The 12,456-nt window shown below is 40.4% G+C and overlaps 1 protein-coding gene across 11 annotated transcripts in view; it reads left to right on the plus strand.

The window, feature by feature from the left end:
• The window catches only part of LOC109872851 (gamma-aminobutyric acid type A receptor subunit alpha1), a 31,697-nt gene extending 21,339 nt beyond the window's left edge, over positions 1 to 10,358 (plus strand). For 3 of the 11 annotated variants that reach the window (XM_020464218.2, XM_020464213.2, XM_020464217.2), the window contains exons 9-10: positions 5,717 to 5,919; positions 6,409 to 9,723. In XM_020464218.2, the coding sequence (XP_020319807.1) occupies positions 5,717 to 5,919; positions 6,409 to 6,735 (530 nt within the window). In that variant the 3' untranslated portion in view covers positions 6,736 to 9,723. Of the gene's footprint in view, positions 1 to 5,716; positions 5,920 to 6,408 lie in introns of all 11 variants that reach the window. The other 8 variants (XM_031807954.1, XM_020464211.2, XM_031807952.1 and 5 more) reach the window with 4 other exon arrangements.
• The last annotated feature ends 2,098 nt before the right edge of the window (positions 10,359 to 12,456 follow it).

Below are 12,456 nucleotides of genomic sequence, written 5' to 3' on the forward strand. Positions count from 1 at the left end.
TTGGGATTTTTGCCCATTTTTGCCCATCTCCTTCAAGTTGGATGGGTTCTGCTGGTGTACAGAAATCTTTAAGTCATACCACAGATTCTCAATTGGATTGAGGTCTGGGCTTTGACTAGGCCATTACAAGACGTTTAAATGTTGCCCCTTAAACCACTTGAGTGTTGCTTTAGCAGAATGGTTAGGGCCATTGTCCTGCTGGAAGGTGAACCTCTGTCCCAGGCTCAAATCTCTGGAAGACTGAAACAGGTTTCCCTCAAGAATTTCCCTGTGTTTAGCGCCATCCACCATTCCTTCAATTCTGACCAGTTTACCAGTCCCTGACGATGAAAATCATCCCCATAAGCATGATGCTGCCACCACCATGCTTCACTGTGGGGATGGTGTTCACGGGGTGATGAGAGGGGTTGGGTTTGTGCCAGACATAGTGTTTTCCTTGATGTCCAAAAACCTCAATTTTAGTCTCATCTGAGCAGAGTACCTTCTCCATGTGTTTGGGGAGTCTCCCACATGCCTTTTGGAGAACACCAAACGCGTTTGCTTACTTTGTTCTTTAAGAAATGGCTTTATTCTGGCCACTCTTCCGTAAAGCCCAGGTCTGTGGAGTGTATGGCTTAAAGTGGTTCTATGGACAGATTATCCAATCCCCATTGTGGATCATTGCAGGTCCTTCAGGGTTATCGTCGGTCTCTTTGTTGCCTCTCTGATTAATGCCCTCCTTGCCTGGTCCGAGTTTTGGTGGGCGGCCCTCTCTTGGCAGGTTTGTTTTGGTGCCATATTATTTCCATTTTTTTATAATGGATTTAATGGTGCTCTGTGAGATGTTCAACGTTTCTGATAATGTTTTACAACCCAACCCTGATCTGTACTTCTCCACAACTTTGTCCCTGACCTGTTTGGAGAGCTCCTTGGTCTTCATGGTGCCGTTTGCTTGGTGGTGTTGCTGACTCTGGGGGTGTATGTATATATGCTGAGATTATGTGACACTTAGATTGCACACAGGTGGACTTTATTTCACTAATTATGTGACTTCTGAAGGTAATGTGTTGCACCAGGTCTTATTTAGAGGCTTCATAGCAAAGGGGGTGAATACATATGCACGCACCATTTTTCAATTTTAATTTTATTTTAAATCAGGTTATTTCTTAAATTTCACTTCACCAATTTGGACTATTTTGCGTATGTCGATTATATGAAATCCAAATAAAAATCCATTTAAATTACAGCTTGTAATGCAACAAAATAGGAAGGGGGTGAATACTTTTGCAAGGCACCGTATCTCTATCTTAAACTGAAAGATTTTGATGGGGATCGTTTTGTTATGTAACTTAGATTGACGCACCGGTGCTTCAATCAACTCTAGGCTATTGACAAACAGCTTATTTATGGTTGCTATTCTTATTCATTGTTTTTCAGTTGAGACAGTTGAATTTAAGATTCCAATAATCAGCTGAACATGCTTGTATCGGTTCTATACTGTACTATATTGTATCTGTACTAGTGTTTTATACTGATGTTTGTAACAAGCATGTCTTATCAACTCTTCAAATGTAACTTGTTCAAGACATTAAGAAATAATGAGTGAAATTAGAGTAGTAGTATTTGTCTCATCAAGTCATATTAACTAACATAAGATATTGTAATGTATTGCCTCCTGGTTAATAGGTTCCGTGTGAGTGAGAAAACACAGTATACACACACAGCCTCCCTTTTAGATAAATAGGCAATTTAAAAACACAGCAGTGGGTTAGGTAGGGTTATCTATTTGTCGTTGTTACGATTAAAGAGGCAGATAAATTCAGAGCCAGATTATTGCAGTGGAAAAATTATTTGCTATTTATTTATTTATTTATTTATCATCCCAATAAAATACATATATGGTAATGATTATATGGCTCTGAAAGGAAAACTGGATGAATATGTTACATTTTGTCCTTTAGTCTCTCTCTGTGGCTGTCATAGACATCAACAGTGCTCAGAAGATTAGCTGTCTTTCTTCCCTGCTCTTAAAGCCATTCACAGTGTATGTACTGGCTGTGCTGTGCCCAGCTGCTTTTTGATGTATCTGCTGATTAAGGTACAATGGAAGCGAAAGAGAGAGAGAGAAAGAGAGAGCGAGAGAGAGAGTGAAGACAGCCAGAGAGAGTGAGTGAGTGAGTTGAGTGAGAGAGAGAGAGAGAGAGAGAGAGAGAGAGAGAGAGAGAGAGAGAGAGAGAGAGAGAGAGAGAGAGAGAGAGAGAGAGAGTGTGTGACTGTGGGTGGGTAGACCAGACCAGTCAGCTATGGAGATGTGATGCTGGCACACGTCTTTCGTGCAACATTCCCCCCAGTAAACACTCTCAGAGTACCGCTATACAACATCTTCTGGGTTGCTGTGTGAAACTGGCATGGTTAGACATGTGCAGAATACGTTTTAGTTATTGATAAGGCCATGAACAAAGCAGTAGTCTTAAGGTTGACACAGCAGGCTTCTCTGATAGGTGAATAGAGAGGACCACTTCACTGCTGGGAGTGGTAAGAAGTTAAATATGAGTTTATTTGAGATTTCATTTGATACACTTGATTTATTTGTTATGATTCATCCATGATTTCCTTGTGACAGCGTTTCTATCAGCCACCGGTGTGACCGACACTATTACTCTTTATCTCTAAAATGTTCTTCCCTGCTACCTACTGTGTGTGTGGAAGCAAACCTTGTTAGAAGATGTGTTGATCTGAATCAAGTGGCAGTGCTTCTGCACATTGAGCTAAATTGAGTGGAAGGAATACCAAAAACTAAGCTAAACAACTACTAATCCACACAGAACTTTCTAGATGGGCGCCTCTGTTCAGTAAGGGCCACCACGCCTATTAGTCCAACTGGTCAAATAGAGTAATGTAATGATTCAGTCGCTGTGCTCATTTAGGTGAGAAGGAATCTGAATACTGAACAGTGTTTCTCTGTTCTATAAGTAAATGTTACCATGCCCAACACATGACTTTGTTTGCATTCCATGCATCATTTGGGATTATAACACTTGTTTTTTGGGGGGGTGTGGGGGAAGGGTTGTGAAGACGTAACAAAGTTAGAGCCGGCGAGTTGTTTCCATGGCAACACAGCTTGCTGTCTCTATTTATGATAGTGGGAAAGAGTGTGGTGGGGTAACGAAGGATGGAGGCTGCTGCCTTAAACCAGCCTCATGACTGGCTGTCGCATGCCCCTCCCACTTCCCCAAACCCACTTATCCATCCAATCCCCCCCCCCCCCCCCCGCACAAATCTTCAGGCACGGTTAGATGCGGTTGTGATGTGTTTTCCTGCAGGCTATGGATTCCAGCTGAGCTCCTAACAAAAGGGTAGCGTGTAGGAGACCTCAACTTCTAATCACCCCCGGCAAATCTCCTAGCATGGAAATCCAGCCAGTGATGATCAGACTGAGGTGACTGAGCTGCTGAGGGGATAATGTCATGTTGGGGGCGCTGCCTTTCACAGCACGTAGCTATTTCTACTGTAAAGCCCTGTCCAGACACAAAAACACTCTAAGCCCACGATGGACCCACATGATGACAGTAATAGAAAGCTGATTTGACACCGTACAATAAAGGAATGTGTCCGAGGTCGATCAAGATTGTTTTTATGGCAGTGAAAAGACATCTTGATAGTAGTATGACCTTTCGAAGTAATTCCACCCCTGTCATACTACTCTAGTCGAGTAGAAATTATATCATAGCTTGGCCTCATACAAGGCTATCTGCAAAATCTAGTGGTCCCTCTACAAATGGAGTGAACATGCATATTTTGGGGACATTTGAATTTTGTATTGATTTTATTATTTGTTGCTGACGTGATTGTATTATTAGCATCACTTTGTTCGCCTCATGTAACTCTATGAGATCAGAATAGAATGAGCGTGAATGGGATGTAGGACTATGAGTCATCATCACATCATCGGAACGAGAGAATTCATCATTCTGATGGCAAACAATAACATTCAGAGCTCAGAGGAGAACGTTAACCGCTCCACTGCCAGATGCTTTTGTGGCTTTGAGATTGTGTGCGTGTGCTGTCTCATTTGTGATTGAAATGTTTATTTTTTTATTTAGTAAGGTCATAAGAGTTAAATATACATCAAAGAGCCTCACACACCATCATGGAAAATTATTTTCAAATGTAGTTTGTAATATCTTTGTGAAGTCTAGAACAATTCTGCATTTAACTGTGAGAAAAACATTTTTCTTTTCTATTCTCATCAACAAAAGTAATTAAAAAGAAGTACGTTTAATTAGAATAAGGTTGTCTATTAACCAGGTCTCAGGACCAAGGTCAAACCAAGTCGCAGGACCAAGGTCAAACCAAGTCACAGGACCAAGGTCAAACCAAGTCACAGGACCAAGGTCAAACCAAGTCACAGGACCAAGGTCAAACCAAGTCGCAGGACCAAGGTCAAACTAAGTCGCAGGACCAAGGTCAAACCAAGTCACAGGACCAAGGTCAAACCAAGTCACAGGACCAAGGTCAGTGGAGTCACTGAGTTTTAACCGATCTCTAAAACACCAGGTTGATTCTCTGATTTGTCTAATCTCTCCATCTCGGTCTCAGTCAACACAGTCATCCAAGCAGAGCAGAGTAGGGAGAGACAACAGTAGTTTAGAAGCGTATGTTGGAGTTCAGCTTACTGTATATTCCAGAGTTTTATGTTTTATATCCACTGTATTTGTACAGTATTGTCTGTATGTTGACTTTTTTGACTGTGTGTCTGTATCCTGTCTGTACATTGTCTATTGCTGGCAGCACCTATTCACAATGTCAAATTCTAGGTATGGGTAAATGTAATTCGTGAATAAGTGATTCTGATTCTGCTTACAAGGCTAACACTATCCTTTCTCTATATACCTGTTTTAGCCAGTACCATTGCAGTGTAACACAGGGGTGGTGGAGGAAGACTGTATACTGGCTAGTTCATGACCAGTCTCTCCTTCTGTCCCTTGAATTGCCTTGGCCCCAGCTGAGTTCTCTGTGTAAGCCGCTGGGCTGTTATTGTTTTGTGGTGTAAACATCTGCAGCAGTCCGTGTGGGTGAGCAATGCACCGACAGACATCCCCTGACCTGCTTCTCTTCTCCAACAGCCCTGCTCTCACCTCTGCTTTAACAAACCCCAACTATAGTACATGATGACCTCACATAACCCTGTAGGCTTAACACCCTCCCTCTTTCTGTTTTTAAGTTCATCCAACCTTTCGTGCGCAGGTATTATGCAGGCTTAAAAAGAAACGCATGTGTTTTGGTGCTTTTATCAAAACTAAATGATGTCTCCACCGGCATTACATGATAATTCCTATTTCTCTGGGGCTGCAGCCTCGTTTTTCATGTAATGCATGAAGTTGGAATCAGGGATGCTTTGGAGAAGTTGGCAAGCTTTGCGGCAGCTAATCAAAATGTAATGTTCAGGATGCCAACATAATGGTAGCTCATGCTTCATCCATTTAAGCAATTTTACCCAGTGACCAATTATGTTGTTACTGATTCAAGATGTGCAGTGTTACATATGTCAACAACAGTGTGTTTTAATTTGACCAGAACATCCCCATTTTGTAAATGCCCACATGTGCTAGATTGGACAGTGTGTAGTTGTTGAATGTAATATGTGTATTTAGCCTACAATGTGAAACCAAAACAAGCAAGAACATGCTTTGTTCCGTTCTAGAATGTAACCCATTCTCCCTCTCTGTCCATACAGGAGTGACAACTGTGCTGACCATGACCACCCTCAGTATCAGTGCTAGGAACTCTCTCCCCAAGGTGGCCTATGCCACAGCCATGGACTGGTTCATTGCAGTCTGCTATGCCTTTGTCTTCTCTGCCCTCATTGAGTTTGCTACAGTCAACTACTTCACAAAGAGGGGCTACGCCTGGGATGGAAAAAGTGTGGTGCCAGAGAAGGTGTTCTTCCTCTTATCCCCCATAAAATATATTGTATTTAAAAAAAATATATACATATTTTGTGACATATTAAGATTTTAAAAACTCGAATTGTTTCTAAACATCAAGATCGGGAGTGTTCTACCTAAAACCAGAGCAGTTAGTTGGAGCATAACATCGAGGGTTGGTTTTATGTCATTTGCTCATCTCAGTGGAAATGATATTCATGGGACATGACAAAAACATGAATAGTTTAGTGTTCCTCCATAGTGTTCAGGTCGTCACTGTGTCACCAGTGCAGTTAGAACTACATTACTATGTGGTCTTCAGCTTCTCCTGAACAACACTGAGAGTGCTATTAGAGAAACTCTCACACAATGTTTTGCCATGTTTTGTTATACTTATCTGTAAAGGTTGTCCCGAAATGTAAATTGCTTGCTTGTCAATGTGCTTTGTTGTTTGGGTTCTCATAAGCTAACCCAAGGAACTGTCTGTTTACCTCTCATGCAGCAGAAGAAGAAGAAGGAGTCTCTCCTGAAGAAGAACAACACCACCGCCTACACTGCCGCCACTGCTACAGCCTTCGCTCCAAACATTGCCAGAGATCCTGGTTTGGCCACCATTGCCAAAAGTGCTCCCCCTCCCCCCACTGAGCCCAAGGAAGAGCCAAAGCCCAAGCCACCAGAGGCCAAGAAGACCTTCAACAGCGTCAGCAAGATCGACAGGATCGCCAGAATAGCCTTCCCCTTACTCTTCGGAACCTTTAACCTGGTCTACTGGGCAACTTACTTGAATAAAAAGCCTAAGTTACAGGGTATGACCCCAGGATCCCACTAATCTCAATCCCCCTTTCTTTTTCCCCCGAATGTGTATTTTCTGAAAACATGGTTTTCATGCTGGTTGAATTCCCAGTCGCCACATTACTTTAATGTCAAATACCTTCCAAGATTTAAAAAAAAAAATTGAAAAGAGTAAAGGTCTTAGGATCAATGTGGTGACTATTTCATGGGAATTGTTTTTGGGGGGAGGGATTATGCTACTAAAGAAAATATGCTATAAATAATATATGATATACACAAGAGAATGCTATTCTACAAATGCACATAGCCCAACAATTGTTAAGGATCTATTATTTGTTTTAGTTTTCTGATATATGTTCAGTTGTTGTTTTGCATTACATTTTTAACACTGTAAAAGAAAATTGTGTTTTTGCATGGACTGGGCATTTTTCTTTTCAAAGATCAATCAACATTTATTTCACCGATGGACCAGTTTGTTTGATATCAGTGACAAAATGCTACCTACAATCTTCATCAAATATTCCTCTATTCTCTGTAGTTGATGTTTTTGGGGTTTGTTCATTTCCTTTTGTTGAAAGAATCAAGATAGGGGTTCAGCAATAGCAATAAAACATGTCTCAATGGAAACAACATCATTCAATTCATCGATTTTAGAAGAAGCTAAATTATTTTATTGTTTCTATGTGCAACATTAGGAGTAATATGAATTTAGTTGTTTTGTAAATATGATCAAGTGTTAGAGATGTCAACATTATGTTTAAGCTTTTCAAAGAGTAACTAATGGTATACATATACAACTCCTGGAAAAAAGACTTTTCTTTCTTTAACTGTTTATGAAACATTGAAAATAGTTTGTATGAAGAGAGTATTTACTGGTTCACTCCAAAGTGACTGTTTCTTACCAAGTCAGTGTTCCACTGATCGCTGGTCAACGTTGCCAGTGGTTATCAAGTTATCAAGTACTTATCAAGTATAAGTTAATATATATTCAACTAATTCCATAGCTGTGTGTATGTGCGTACTGACACCAACAATGTGTCAGGTCTGGGATAGTAATGAGTAAGAATGTAAAACTGTCGAAGTCTAAATGTCGGAATGCATTTTATATTTAGAATTAAAAAACACTATTATTCTTTACTTTGGTTTCTGGTTTCTATGGCAGAGATGAGCCCCTAAAGGGACATGTGTACAGGGCCCAGAGGACCGTTAGCAACATTGTTAAGTTTCTAAGATGGCTGGTAGCAGTGAGCGTTGCACCGGCCGGGCAGTGGCTAACACATTGAGAGTGAAGAGCAGTGCCACTAAGGAAAGGCGACTCCCATGATTGATGACACTACATTTTCCATCCTGCTCTATTCCGTGACCCTGTGATGGCGCCGTAGTTCCCATCTTCTGTTACCGATGTTTTAGACATCACTTAAAACGTACCTGCTACGCTGCCTTCAGTCTCACATGCCGTTAGGTGAAGGCTGCTTTTTGGCCTGCATCTGTTGCTGCTTGATGTTGATGAGAGAGAAGGCGGAGGCACTCAACTCTATTGGCTAGTGCTGTGTTCTGCGCATAGGAAATGTCTTGTAGTTCTTTGACAGTATTGAATATCTATATTTTTGTAGCATGATGTCAATCACTCCTCAGAGAGAACCAACAGATTCTAAACCAAACGTGAAAACATGTTTGCTTTCTTTTTATTTCCTCATTCCAACAGACAATGTTTTCCCAGATGTGGCAAGTTAAAGTTAATTGTCCTTCTCAAATTCTGTTGATGTAGCAATATTGATTAGCAAGGGCTTTTTGAAAATCTGAATTTAAAACATGCATTGTCCCGGATGATATCCATGGTAGCTTTATGGTGACCTCTGTAGTCATAGTTCCATGTGTATTGTTGTTATCCAAAATATCTTTGGATTAATGATCACGAGCAATGGCTTATATTTTTTCTTCTCTGTGGTTTTCAAGCCGTCAGCACCTGACTTGCTTTCAGAAATCTATGATCCAATTTGAGAGTGGGGGTATTGCATAGCATGGGCTGGGGTGTTTTTACAGTAAATGGGTTTTATAGTACTGGACATTGTGCAGTGGTGATGACATCTCTGGACCTTGTAGAAAGACTAGAGTGTATTGTATATCAGTGCACAGGGGTGAAAAGGTCAGTGTTTCCCAGAGGGAGAATGAGAGAGTCAGTTGCATTACGACCAATAGACAGAATCCATTCCTGGAGATGGAGGGCTTTCAGTATGCAGGTTCACTCTGCCGTGCTCAGAGTAGTCTGTTTCAAACTGCGTCAGGAACACAAGTTCCGTGTGAAATGTACAAATATAAATACATTGATAATTAAATTCAAACGTATTGTATGGATGTTTAATATCATGACGAAAAGAGTATAAATATATATATAATATACATAATGCATATATGACTATTTCATAAAACATACTAGCTAAGATAATGATAAATATTGTTTGTACCAACCTATTGTTATGCATTTTGCACATTAGAAGTATACTTTACATGTATGTAGTCAGCTTTGTGCTATGCAAGGACAGCTTTGCACCACGTTAATTCAATTTTTTCTTTGACCGTTGTTTGTCCAATTAAAAAGGTGTTGTAAAAAGCTTAACTCTTTAATCAACCATGCAACCTACTTAGCCGTTTAACCATTTTTTCTGCTGGGTAATCACAAAGTTGATAGTGATTGTGAATTAGTCTACCATAATTTTTTGATGTACATGTCTGAATCTAATGATGGTTGATGGAAAGATGATGGCTTTGAATGTCGACTGCATTTTTTTTTTTTTGGGGGGGGGGGGTTATGGTAATAAAGTTAGTCAATTTAAAACCTCAAGCTAAAGTATATCAAGTTAACATACATATTTTTATTTGAGGATAACATTAATCAGATTTGTTAATATAATCTGAGACTGATGAATTGCAGACTGGATAAATAAATAAAAATCTTTTCCACATAGCTAGCAATTTAGTTTTAGAGAAACTAAATCCCTGAAGGGTTCCTCTATCATTTAACAAATGAAAACCTCAGCTACAATTCATTTGATAGTGGAAAGTGGACTCACCCCACTTGTTGTTATTCTGGCATACTCATTTAGGAAGGCATTGTATTTGCTCCATAGCACTGGCTGTGGAATCTGTGGCACATTTTCCAACATGAGCTTCCAACCCCTTACCTTTTTACATTGATCAGCTGTAACATGTAAAAGCACCTCAAACCGATCCCCTATGTTGGAGACCAAGTGATCCCCCATCGAGAATCCTGCCTCATTGCTTTTCAAAGTTGGGTCTTTGATCAATATTAGGTGCCTGTGGGAGTTTGTTGTTTTCTTGTGCATTTATTTATCAGGCATACAAATATATTTAAATCGGAAATAAAACCACATTTTCGAAAGCGCAAATGTTGCAGATATATAATGGATGAGGGTGAAAGGCATCCACACACACTGATATGTAACATCTGATTACAAACGATGATGGAGAAGGGGAAGGATTCTGTTGGATTGGATGGAAAGGTGCATCTTCTGTAAATGTCTGTTTTTGTTATAAAATGACTCTCAGTAGAATCTGAATCTCAGTAGAATCTGACGTCTTTAAATAAACCTGGTCACGTTGACATTTTTATCAATGTGTAATAAATGATTAAAATGCCAACACATCGTTCTTTTATGACTTGGCGTATCATGCTTTCTGCTACTTTTACAACCAAAGATAATACTTGAGAACTGACAGTTCATATATGTATGTGTCTCTTGGGGAATGGACAACTCAAATGCATAAGAGTGAGACCGTTGCAGCTTATTACACATCAAATACATGTGTCAGGGACTCAAAGGGACACTAAGTGAAATTGTGCACAGGCAAGGGAAGGAATAACACCTCATGTTTCTATGGCTTGTATGTCTCAGGGGGTAGTTTTATTTTGGTGACAAGGCTAAGTTGACATAAATAACAATACATAACAGAGTGATGTCCCCTGGTTAAACTGATGTACAGTACTGTAAAGCTCTCCAACAACATCCTAATCAGAAGAAGGTCCTAGAGCCCTACTATTATCCAAATGATGATCTCTATCCTCCTTATCTTCTCTCTCTCTCTCTCTCTCTCTCTCTCTCTCTCTCTCTCTCTCTCGCTCTCTCTCCCTCTCTGTGTCTCTCTCGCTCTCTCTGTCTCTTTCTCTCTGTCTCGGTTTCTGTCTCTCTATGTCTCTGTCTCTGTCTCTCTCTCCCTGTCTCTCTTCCTCTCTCTAATGCACATTGAAGTTAGGAAACACACTAACCAATGGCTATTGACTCCCCCTTTCACAGCTCTCCCCGTCTCTTTCTTAAAGATATAAGCAGTCCGTGGGGACACTCATAAATAATGTTCTGCTTCGTTCACTAACCATGAATGTTCCGAGTGTGAGAGAGAGAGTCGGGAAAAAACACCAGTTTATTATATATAATGTCTAAGATTGGAGTCTAAAGTTAATTTCAATTCAGTAGGAAATTGTCTGTTGACTCTGTTTTATGCTGAGTGAAAGTTAATTGGTTGAGACCTCACATACCGACAGAGAGAGGGAGGTAGCTCGCTTTCCTCTACGTCTTTCAAGTGGTGGTGATGGGCCATCCTCTTTCTTCCCCCTGTCCCTACCACCGTCACATTCAGGTGCAGAGGAACGTGCGTTGGCTTCCTCAAAAGCATGAGACGGTTACGTAATGTGGGGCTTCTGCTGTTGGCTGAGATGCTCTCTCTCTCTCCCCTCTCTGGAAGTGCCTGCCTGCCTGTCTGTCTGCATGGTCTCCCTGTACTGGGCTCCAGAAAAGCCAGGAACTATGAGCCATCTCTCTGCCAGCTCCAATCCGCCTTGTGCCACATTAAATTCTTTGGCTCTTAATTCACTCGGCTGTAGGGGTATGTGCTGAGATTCCTAGAAGTGCTTTCTCTCTCGCTCACTCTCTATGTCAATTCAATTCAAGTCATTTCAATTTAAGGGCTTTATTGGCATGGGAAACATATTAACATTGCCAAAGCAAGTGAAGTTGATAATAAACAAAAGTGAAATAAACAATAAAAATGAACAGTAAACATTACACTTACAAAAGTTACAAAATAATAAAGACATTTCAAATGTCATAGTATGTGCAAATATTTAAAGTATAAAAGGGAAATAAATGAATAAATATGGGTTGTATTTACAATGGTGTTTGTTCTTCTCTGGATGCCCTTTTCTTGTGGCAACAGGTCACAAATCTTGCTGCTGTGATGCACACTGGGTATTTCATCCAGTAAATATGGAAGTTCATCAAAATTGGGTTTGTTTTCTAATTCTTTGTGGATCTGTGTAATCTGAGGGAAATATGTGTCTCTAATATGGTCATACATTTGGCAGGAGGTTAGGAAATGCAGTTCAGTTTCAACCTCATTTTATGGGCAGTGTGCACACAGCCTGTCTTCTCTTCAGAGCCAGGTCTGGCGGCCTCTCTCAATAGCAAGGCTATGCTCACTGAGTCTGGACATAGTCAAAGCTTTCCTTAAGTTTGGGTCAGTCACGGTGGTCAGGTATTCTGAGACTGTGTACTCTCTGTTTACAGCCAGATATCATTCTAGGTTGCTCAATTTTTTGGTAAATTCTTTCCAATGTGTCAAGTAATTATATTGTTGTTTTCTCATGATTTGGTTGAGTCTGCAGAATTTTTCATGCAGAGTCTCAATTCGGTGTTTGTCCCATGTTGTAAATTCTTGGTTGGTGAGCGGACCCCAGACCTCTCGC

This window comes from Oncorhynchus kisutch, linkage group LG28 (assembly GCF_002021735.2).
Source record: "Oncorhynchus kisutch isolate 150728-3 linkage group LG28, Okis_V2, whole genome shotgun sequence".
In the NCBI taxonomy this organism is placed as follows: domain Eukaryota; kingdom Metazoa; phylum Chordata; class Actinopteri; order Salmoniformes; family Salmonidae; genus Oncorhynchus; species Oncorhynchus kisutch.